Source organism: Bolinopsis microptera, chromosome 11 (genome assembly GCF_026151205.1).
Source record: "Bolinopsis microptera isolate Bmic1 chromosome 11, MBARI_Bmic_1.0, whole genome shotgun sequence".
NCBI lineage: Eukaryota > Metazoa > Ctenophora > Tentaculata > Lobata > Bolinopsidae > Bolinopsis > Bolinopsis microptera.
In genome coordinates this window covers 20,454,121-20,465,333 of record NC_087082.1, presented here as the reverse complement: position 1 = coordinate 20,465,333, position 11,213 = coordinate 20,454,121, and the positions used below count along the sequence as shown (strand labels likewise).

Genomic DNA, 11,213 nt, shown 5'->3' with positions numbered 1-11,213 from the left:
GATAGTGGAGCTGTGCTCCGGTACCTGTCTGGCTTAGATGTAGGAGAGTTAACGTGGGTTAGCTCCGGAGAGCAGGTAGAGGCCGTGGAGTATCCAGGATCCACGCGGGTTGATCAGACGAGGGGGTGTTAGTGTTACCACAACTGGGCTCTGGACGAGCGGGCTAATATACCAGGCGTTGAGCTTCGAGTGCTGTAGAGGTCATGTAAGAGTAGATTAAGGGCAGAATCCCGTTAGGCACGGTCAACAGGGGTTGACCGTGGGGGGGAAGTAGGCAGAATAGGGCGTGATATAGCCAGACGATGGGGTGGTCTTGTAACCACAGCGGGGCTCTGGAAGAGCGGGCTGATATACTAAGATACTAGGCGTTGTGCTGCAAGGGCTGTAGAAGTTAAGTAAGGGTAGCGTAAGTTAGAGGTATATTTTATTGTAGTCGATTTGTAATCCTTTTGATCTTATCCGAGTTGTTTCCTATTATTTATCTTGTTTTCATTGGTCTGCAAACTTAATTAAATACAAATAACTACGAACTTAAAAGCAAGTGTCCACTGCTTACAAATGGCGCGAACGGTAGGATCCATTTAGCTCAGAATGAATACGGTAAAGTGTAGCGTGGGGAGGAAAGAAAGGAAGATGATAATGGGAGATGAAAACACATATACAAAGTCAAGCAGCAGTTCGGATAGTGAAATAGATACTGATGGAGCGGAGGAAAGAGATTTGTTGAAGACGGAGGAGAGAGGGAACAAGGAAAGGAAAGAAGTATCAAGCACAAGAGATGATGAAGCCAAGAACAAGATCGGAAGATTAAAAGAGCGACCATATATTCATTGCAAGAAAGACGCGGACACAATAAGAAGATTAAAAGCAAGTGTCCACTGCTTACAGATTCTCTACAAATACTGGGCAAGATGATGTAATGTAATAAAAACTAAGTTGACTACCGGCGTCTAAAATAAATTATTAATATAATACAAGTTTTTAACGATCTAAACTCTTACAGAGCTTAATTAATTATATGTATTACTGAAGTATGAGATTAACCTATATATTTGAGCAGGACTAGCCATGTAATGTAGATTTATTGTTCCACGAAGAATTCATCCTGAGGTATTCAACTAGTAAATCACGTGAGCTTAAACCGCTTCTCGTGACACCCAAATATCAATATATAAAGCTGTTCTTTCTTCAAGATTTCTCACTTCTATTCTTACCATCGAACTGTGTTTTCTGACAACTCCTGTTTTACTTGTTCAAAGAACCAAGAGTTCGACAGTGGCGACGAGGATTCCAGGACCTTAAAAGCGGATATTCACTACGAAGACCAACCTCGAAGACAGAAAACCTGCTCCAGAAGACCTGGTCCAACACCCGATTCAGATCTGATCCAGATCTGACCCAGATTGACAGATAGCGATTAGGAATTTGTTGCGTCAAAAGTGTTACGCATTAATGCAATGATATTATTTTTATTGAAAAGTGTTTGTTAAGACTAAATATTTTATAATCTCATTGAAATTGTTGTACAAATTATACGATGATTTTGTTTATTTTGAAGAAAGAACCCTCAAAACAAAAATATTAATTTAATTAAAAAACGGAGGTATGTTATGTATATAACGATCCAGTTCGTTATTCATGGAGTAATAACACAATATCATAACACATTGCACTACATGATCAGTAGTAACAATAGCAGTGAGCAGCTAATTCTAAAAGCTTTAGGGGGGATAGTCTTAACCTGCCCTAACTTACCAGATCTTACCAGAGTTAACCGCAACTTGCCCCAACTACCTCTAACTAACCGTAACTAGCCACTAATCTAATAACACAAGTCCATCACAGGACATGGACCAGTGCATATAAATATGGGTGCTGCTTTAAGCAACTTAGAGTTTTATAAGAGTTTTAGTTGTTAGGTAATAGGATTGCATAATTATGATTAAGATAATTAGTGACATGACTATGGGAACAGGTGGTTTGATCGTGACCTGTCAAGGACCATTCACTAAACAGAGGGTCTGTTCATTCAAGCATGCATATAAGTTGCCGCTCTGACTTTAAATAAAGGACTTTAAATAAATAAAGAAATAGGTGCAGAATATACGGGAATTTTACCATTGGTCAACTACTATGCGAGGCAGCCGTCCATTAGTTGTAAGTCATGTGACCTAGGTCACATGACCATAGCAGGTGGACTGGGCCTCATTATAATATTGTAGCTTCCGGTCAAATCGTGCACTAACTGAGGTTGACGTCAAAATAGTTGTTAGTACCTGCACGCCAGGTGATTCCTAACTTATATAAATACAGATGTTTCGTGTTCGAAAAACAGTTATAGTTTTTTTCCAGTTCTCAAAATAACTCGTGTTCTCTCGCCTCCCAACAAACTAAAACATCAAAGCTGCTAATATAGAGGAACCCAACTAGAAGAACCCAACTAGAGGACTATTAAAATAGTTAGCTGTGGCTCTGAGCTCTTAGAATGACCTAGTGCTCGACCGACCTACTGGTCCATGCTCTCAGTCCAGCTCCCTTCTCCAGTTATGAAGTTTTGTTAAAGACATATTGATGTAACCTTCACTTCTACTATTTAAACCTTTTATTAAGGTTCAAAAAAAAACTCAAGAGAAGCAATCCAGCACTTGTAGGAGGCGAACCGAAGAGCACCTCAAAGAGCAACCCAGCACCCTAAAAGGAGGCGAACCGAAGAGCACCACAAAGAGCAACCCAGCACTCTTAAAAGAAAGCGAAAAGAAGAGCACCACAAAGAGCAACCCAGCACTCTTAAAAGGAGGCAAACCGAAGAGCACCACAAAGAGCAACCCAGCACTCTTAAAAGGAGGCAAACCGAAGAGCACCACAAAGAACAACCCAGCACTCTTAAAAGGAGGCAAACCGAAGAGCACCACAAAGAACAACCCAGCACTCTTAAAAGGAGGCTAGCACAAAGTGCCCCGCCAATGACAGCCCCGGAGAGCACCTCAGTGATGAGGAAAGTTATAAGGAAACTAGATGAGATCCCTAAAAGTAGCGACACAACTGGTATCTCACTGATATATTGCATTAGCTGAACCATGGAAACATCTAGAGCAGATTTATTACCGCCTTATCCTAAGTATCAAGGTTACAATGCTTAATGGTCAATCGAGAAATCAAAATTGGACGTCTCTACAATTCCCAAAGACAGAGCTCACGAACTAAGAAGACAGATTGGCAAAATAGTGAAAGAAGAGCTCAATACACGATGCAACTCAACAGAGTCATTCATGAGGATACTCAGACGGCTATTTCTCCAGGCAGAAAAAACCATTCTGATGGAAATTTATGCCTGGAGAGATCCGTCTAGAGTGACAAAATTTGAATCCATTAACTTAAAAAATCAACCAAACGCAACGACAGGATAAACGTGTTGTAGTATCATTTGAAAGTGTGGGAATGGAGTTCACCCGCACTATTGATGCACTATGTGACACAATCCAGATCAGTGTTGGCCTCTCGGACCAACAAGACTCTTTAATTATAGGTGGTTCTTTGCTAAAGTTCCGTTCATTTGGCTGAATTTGTCGAATCCATTTCTCTTGAGAACTCAAAGTTTTAGTATACCTCCAAGTCAAATTTATTTTACGGATTGAAACAGTTAATTGAATTAACCCGTAAAACTCTTAGAGGCACAGCTACAGTGACTTTGGTCATTAGTCCAGTGAAACTTTCAAAATATAAAACACCGATAACGGGTCTACTCAAATGATCCAGGGTGTTGGTCATTAGTCCGGAAAAACTTTCAAAATATACGGACCTTCAAATGATCTAGGGTACATAGTTCCGTGTTGATTAGTTTCAATTGAGCATTAACGAGGCCACGCATCGGCGATCTAGAAGCCGTGTTTCGATGCGTCCTAACGGCAACAACACTGCCCGACTATAGCTGAATCTTAGTTGCGATAGCAACAAGTTACAATTCGATGTAGCTCTCAAATAAGCTTTTTTTTTTGTTGGGGACTGGCCCGTGGTACCAGCCAATGTTTACTCAAAAAAGTATATATAATATCAATGGTAATAAGAAATTCATCCCCGTGGGGCACATGCATAAATATAAAATGTAAAGGAAATCTCAAACTATTCAATTTAGACTCTACCGGTAAAGTATGCAATGAAGGTTTATAGCTTAAAGTTTTATTTTCCAATGGTTAATAGGTAAAGATAAGAAAAGTAAAACAAGACTGAGCACTTCAAATTTGTAGAATTTGTAACTTGATTTGAAATCGCGGCGATAAAAAAGAATGTCCTATGTTGGCAGTGTAATTGATGAGATATGCGACGTTTATTGAGTGATGCATAAGTGTGTGCATATAATCTAAGATGTAGAGACAAGGTTATTATCGGCATTTTGGTTTATGTTACGCTTTGATTTTCTTAGTCCTGTTATACAATATAACATGAAATTAGGCCAATCGTCTTCGATGTTTTCATTTTGCTGATCGATGAGCATAGTTTTTATACAAGTTTTGTAAATGTTCAGGTTAAATAGACTAGGCGGGGAAGTTGCTGCAACATTATATCGGTTTATTGCTAATAATGGACCTTTAAAAAATACTGAGTTGTTGTAAGGGTGTTGACCATACTTTTCTGACCATTGTGTAGTGAGAATAGAATCCAGGTTAGTATTAAATAATGGTGCGCTTTTGGGAATTGTTTTCTTGAGAGACAATGGTACTAGATGAGGAAAGTTTTTCAATTTATGCATTAAAATGAGTGCGTTCTTTACAATGATACTGTGTACTGTCAATATTTTATGTGAATAAAAGCCAGACTTGGTACTTGCTGGGGGGATACCGTCCTTGTACCAGTAATTGACGAAACCAGGTAATACTGCTCGAAGGCCCATTTTCTGTTTTACAAAAAGCGATTCAATATGAGACTTGGCAGCAAAACCCCATACAAGGCTGCAATAATTAAGGTGTGACTGCACAAAACTTTGATAAATTTGAAGACGTGCTTCGAGAGGCAGATATTTTTTAAGTTTGTACATGACTCCTATGTATCTGGACATTTTCATTTTCATGGCAGAAATATGATGGGACCAGTTTAGTTTATCATCTATTATAACTCCTAAAAAACGGGCTTCTGTTTTTCTCTCAATTGTGACACCAGAAATTGCCACATCACGATAATTAAGATTTCTTTGTCGAGAGAAGATCATATAATTTGTTTTCTTAAGGTTGAGAGCTAAACCATTATTATCTACCCATTTAACTAAAGCATCGCTAAGAGTTATTAGTTTATCGTAAACTTCATTAAGATTTTCTCCTATCAGGAAGATGTTGGCATCATCTGCGTACATAATGAAATTGGCTATATCTGATATTTGAGGCAGGTCGTTTATGTAGATTATAAAAAGTAAAGGTCCTAATATTGACCCTTGAGGCACGCCGTATAAAATTTGGTTGGTTGAAGATTTTGACGAGCCAATTGATACAAACTGTTTCCTGTTAGTGAGATATGACTTAAACCAGTTTAAGGCTTGACCCCTTATGCCGTAATGGTCCAGCTTGCGCAAGAGTATGGAATGATCCACAAGGTCGAAAGCTTTGCTGAAATCGATTAAAAGAAGTAAAGTTACCTGCTTTTTAGACATTGAATTAAGAATGGTGTCTTTTGCGTTGAGAAGAGCATGTTCACAAGACCTACCCGGGCGAAAACCGTATTGGTTTTCACATAGTATGCTGTATTTATCTAAAAAACTTATAACTCGGTTATGCATTAGCTTTTCAAATACTTTAGAGAAAGAAGCAAGAAGAGATATTGGTCTGTAATTTTTTATGTCAGATTTAGATCCACCTTTGTGAATTGGGACCACCTTCGCTTCTTTCAAAGCCTGTGGAAAGATCCCCTGTTCAAAAGAACTGTTGACAACGTGGGCTAGTACACTAGTAAAACTGGGACAGCTGTTAGCGATTTTTAGAGGTTCAATTTTAGTGTCTAGTGTGGCTTTATTCTTAAGCAGGTTTATGACGTCCTGAATTTCTGTGGCAGTGACTGGCTTTAAGTAAATACTACTTGGAGTGGCGTTGCGAAGTGTGCTATGGGTTCCACCAGGATCAAAAGTGGTCCTACTACTAATTTCAGACTTAATTTTAGGAGCGATGTTTGAGAAGTAATCGTTAAATTTTTCTGCTACAGCTGCCGGAGTGCTGATTGAGCCGTCTTCGTCAGTCAGTTTAATTGAAGTAGGTTTAGATTTTTTCCTATTAAGAAGACTGTTTATCATTTGCCACTGCTTCTTAGAATTTTCTTTGTTTTGCTCAAAAAATTTTTTGAAGTGCTTGTTTTTAGCTTTATCGATGTGTTTATTACAAAACTTCTTCAGACGGTCATATTTACTGCGGTTACTATCAGATGGTTCCTTAACAAAATCATAATATGACTCATTTTTACGTTCTATAGCTTCTTCGAGCCAGGGCAGCATCCATGGTTTCGGATTAACACGTTCATTTTGTCTTCGTGATTGTCTTTTTGTGGGATAGGCGGACTCGTAAATCTTATTATAAGCCGTATTTAAATTATTGAACTGTTCGTTGGCATCATTGGTATTGTTAAAAATTTCTGACCAACTTTCATCTGTAATTAAGTCTCTGAATTTTTGATTGTTGGTGTCGTTAAATCTACGTGTTTCAGTTTGAGATACATTTTGTGAGTTAGACGCAGAGCGGTAGCTGCTGGTTGGCGTGTTATCAAGATTTATTGTAGTGACTATTGCTAAGTGATCAGACATATCTGTCGTTAAGACGTTACAGCTTATTGTATCCTCAAGATTGTTTGTGTAGATGTGGTCAATGAGCGTGGCACTATGGTCCGTTAGGCGAGTTGGGCGTGATACAATTTGAATAAAACCGTAAGAGGACGCAATATCTATAATGTTCTGACATGCTTGGTCGCTGCTGTGCTTCAGTAAATCAAGGTTGAAATCTCCATGAAGCGTCATATGTTTACGGGTGTGTCTCCCTAGGTTGTGCAGCGTATTTTTGAAAATTTCTAGAAACGCTTCAGGTCTCCTAGCGGGAGAACGGTAAACATTGCCAATTATTTTCGTTCTGTTGTATCCTTTGCACTGATGGAGCTTGATAAATTGAAATTCGCCACTAGTATTAGTTGGTTCAGGGTTTGGAGTGAAAATATCAATTTTATCATAATCGACTACACGTTTGTGTACATAAGTGGCTAGCCCCCCACCTTTTCCAGATGGGCGAATTGGATCCTGGATAAATGGTTCATGAAATCCATCTAAGGTAACGTCGTTTATTCCGTTCGGTAATTTCCCTAAAGTGCAATTAGTTTCGTTAAAACACAATATATCATACTTATCATAAGTCTCAATATCATCACGTAATTGATCTATATTCTTAATAAGGGATCTTATGTTCATAGAAAATGTTTTAAGTTGAGAGCAGGTAGATTTTTTCACGTTACGTTGTTGTTTATACTGACAACTAGTTAGGAAAGATGAAATATTGCTCCAAGTTGAATCTTGATGCTCTTCGTTGGTCATGGCGTCGCCAATAAGATTAAATCGACTATTCTGATCGTACGGATTAAATATGTCACTATTAAGTTTACTGTAGTCGTCATAGATTTCATAGTAGGTTGCGTGAAATCCAGGAATGATACTTTCACAGCAACTCGTACAGCCTAAATTATCCTTAAAACATTTGACATGGACATTACTTTGACACCATGAGCATGTGCGAATATTTCTAATAGAGTAACACCAGCCGCTGCAGCTTGAACATTTGATCTTGACTTTATTTTCAGATGTAACAGTGGGTTCCATTTATAACTAAATATTATGATTATGATACTGATAGTATATAAAACTATAGTTCAAATCAGATTCTTTCACGAGAACCGGAGGTCCTGTATGCTACAGAATCGTGATATGATTTAAAAGTAAATTATATTATTTTAAGCTAAAATCGGATAATTAAGTGAAATAAAGTGTCCTTATCTAGGGCCTTATCAGTATGATTTAAATAACTGATTTGGCTAAAAAATAGAAATCGAATAAAGTGGTTGCTTTTGTGTTGTGTAGTTTTGTGAGGTGTTATTTGTATTTGATTTGTTTGTAGCGTTTACGTAATAAGGGACTATCGCACTGAACTTGAGTAATACTGAAGAGAACGCACTTGATTATTTATAGATTTGTATGTGAATTTTGAATGTTGTATAGAGTTATGAAATCTCATTGATTTAGGATGATACAGATTTGTAGAGTAAGATGTTTTGAGTGCGATCGGGTGATAAGAGATACTGATAATGAATGAGCTTATCAGATAATGAGAAAAATAAATTCCACCAATCAGATCATTTCATTATAATATGATCTATCTTGGTAACGATCTGTTAAAGGTGGACTGGAAGTTGAGAAAAAAGTGAATCGCATTTTTTAATCAGAATGGTATCAATGATTTGTAAAGCGCTCAGCTTCGGTTATATCTGGAGAGACTGTTAGGCTTGTGGTGATAGAGCCACTCACAGTTCCTGTGACGTCTCTGTTCAGATCCACATAACTTGCCAACGCAGTTAACAAGTTCATGTGCCACTACCCTTTGCACCTCGTGATATAAGTGGATGCCATGTCTGTCGTTGCGGTCCCATACGTAGTATGAGTTAGCACGCTTGATCACGGCATGGGCATCGAAAAAACTCAGATTTGGAATATCCTTAGCCAGGTTCAACATTATGATATTAAAAGCGTCAATCTCTGCATTCAACCAGTTAAATTTAGTCATAGATAAAGCACAAAACATAAACTCGGTATTCTTGTTATTGTTACAAGAGTCTATAAAACGGGGACAGAAATTGTCCGCAAGACTCCTGGCCGACTGCCCATACCTAGCTAGGTCATTAATGCCGCAGGAAAGTACGACTGCTTTAGAATGTTTGAACTCATGTTGATGTTCCAGTGAGTTCACTAGTTGATAGTTAAGGCGCTTTTGACATCGGTGGCCAGGTATCTGGTCGAACAGCCATTCTGGCGTTTCTCGGTGTATTGAGTCGTGAATTAAGAGGACTCTGGAGTGACGGGACGCTGGTGACTGTATCTGTGTAGGTGGTGCAACAGGCGGGACCCGAGTAGGGGCTGCAGGTGCTGGTAAGGCCGTGGGATCAGGCTGTTTCAACTTGCGAAGAGTGAGCGAGATTCGTGGCTGCCTTAACATAGGATCACGTTCAATGCCGTGCTGCCAGTGGTTCTGATCAGATCGAGACATTGCAAAGACAGAGCCGTGCTCAAGCGGGATGTTATGCTCAACGAAAGGGCCTGTCGACGTTGACATTCTCATAATTCTGGTAGAGCCAAATGATGCAGTGTAAATCAGACTATCTTCAACAATGCTGGATTCGCTGTCACTATGCAATGGAATACCAACTGACCCGTCCTTATAGTAAGTACAGAGGCAGGTATAGTTCGTGGGAGTAAAGTCAGGATCGGATTCATGCAAACAATCAAAAATGCGCTTTAGGACAGGTGGCAAGGGCTTATCATGGGTTGCACGGTGGTTGGTTCTGCCATAACTGTAAGGTACCGAGCCAAAATATGACGTTGAACGGCCCCCCGGGTGTTTCATGTTAAAGTCAAGCTCGCGGTAGATTTCATCAAAAGAAAGATCACCAAAGTCACAGTCCAAAAATCTTACCGGAGGTGGTGGGTTAGGTATGCTTTCTACTTCACCGGAAGGGGAGAGAGTCTGTGGAGAACTACTGCTAGCTGCTTCAACGATGAGAGAGGTCTGCTTCCTGGACTCTTCAGAGACTTCCTGGATCGCAGTGCAGGCTCGTTCCGTGATGCTGTTGACCGCCTTCTCAACCTCTTCATTAACGGTACATGAAATGAGTTTTAGACTCGCAGTTAATTTGTTCATTGTCTCGTCAGCGTCTAGGGCACATTGGCCTAATAAATGTTTCCTTAAAAAAGAAATTTTGTTGTCCGTTGTGCTTGCTTTAGTAGCACTTTTCGAAAGGAGGCGGAGTCTTTCGAACTCAAAATCTAAATCGGGAGCAGGCAGTAAGCTTAACAAGTGAAGGCATGTTGTTGCTGCAAACGTGTAATTCCCTGACACCCCAAGCCCCAACATACCGGTAGAAGGTGCTTCTGAGTCAGCGATTGACTCAGAAGCAGCTTTAGAAGCTAGTTTCTTCCTCTGGGATGATGTAGGTGTAGAGGTATTAGGTGTAGAATTTCGTCGCATGATCAGTATAAATCACAAGCTCAGTGCGATAAGAAAAGGTAGATTACAGAGGAAAAATATTGATGCGTAATGAAAGTAGTAAAATGATTATGATAAGCTACAAGTTCAATTCAAATCGGAAATATAAAAAGACTCTCAATATATGAACCTTATCTCCGAAGGTATCTATTTAATGAATTAATGGAAGTATTATTATATTTGAAGGCTTATTATACGACTCTATCAATTGTGTTCAAGTAACCATAAATTGAGACTGATTAAAAGCTCTAAAATCTAAAATATAAAATATAAATAAACCACAACGGCAGTAGCCAAAACTGGTGCCCTCCTGGTTCGAATTGACGATCTCTTCATATCAAGCTTCAATTACTGAAACATCAAACTTCAATCATTGAAACATCAAGTTCAATAAAATGGCTGAACTGGACAATGCAAAGAAGGAAATAGACAATTTGAAGAAGCAGCTACATGAAATAAATGATAAAAATGAGGATCTGAAGACATATGCCGACAAACTTAAAAATACAGTCAAAGACACTGCAAAGAAGAACGAAGATTTGAAGAAATATGCAGACGATTTATCGGACCGAAATAATAATATGCTCGAGACTAATCAGAAGCTAGATAATGAATATAGAAGAATGCAACATGAATTGGACAAACGAACTCAGCTTAAAGAACAGGAAATGGATAAAGCCTATCTTGACGGACAGAAAACTGGAAAATTGGAGCTTCTGGAGAAATGGGACGGAAATAGAAAATCAGATATACCGCTAAGAAAACCCGACATCTTTCGTCACGGGGGAAACTTTAAACGATGGCTAAAGAATTTTCAACATTTTGCGACTGCATCGAAAATCCCAGAAAACAAGAGATTGGATGTATTAATTACCTATTTGGATCAAACATGTCAATCAAAAGTCGACACATTGAATTTCGACAGAATGCAGAGGCTGGATTTTGAAA

At 38.9% G+C, this 11,213-nt stretch overlaps 2 protein-coding genes across 2 annotated transcripts in view; one reads left to right on the top strand and one right to left on the bottom strand.

Annotated features, from left to right (window-relative positions):
* LOC134823746 (uncharacterized protein K02A2.6-like) overlaps positions 1–10,247 on the bottom strand; it is a 57,634-nt gene extending 47,387 nt beyond the window's left edge. The window contains exons 1-2 of the mRNA XM_063835279.1: positions 10,136–10,247; positions 9,696–9,934 (exon numbers count right to left, since the gene is read on the bottom strand). Coding sequence (XP_063691349.1) covers positions 9,696–9,934; positions 10,136–10,247 — 351 coding nt within the window. The remainder of the gene's footprint in view (positions 1–9,695; positions 9,935–10,135) is intronic.
* LOC134822809 (chitooligosaccharidolytic beta-N-acetylglucosaminidase-like) overlaps positions 1–11,213 on the top strand; it is a gene marked incomplete in the record, with an annotated part of 941,725 nt that overhangs the window by 128,198 nt on the left and 802,314 nt on the right.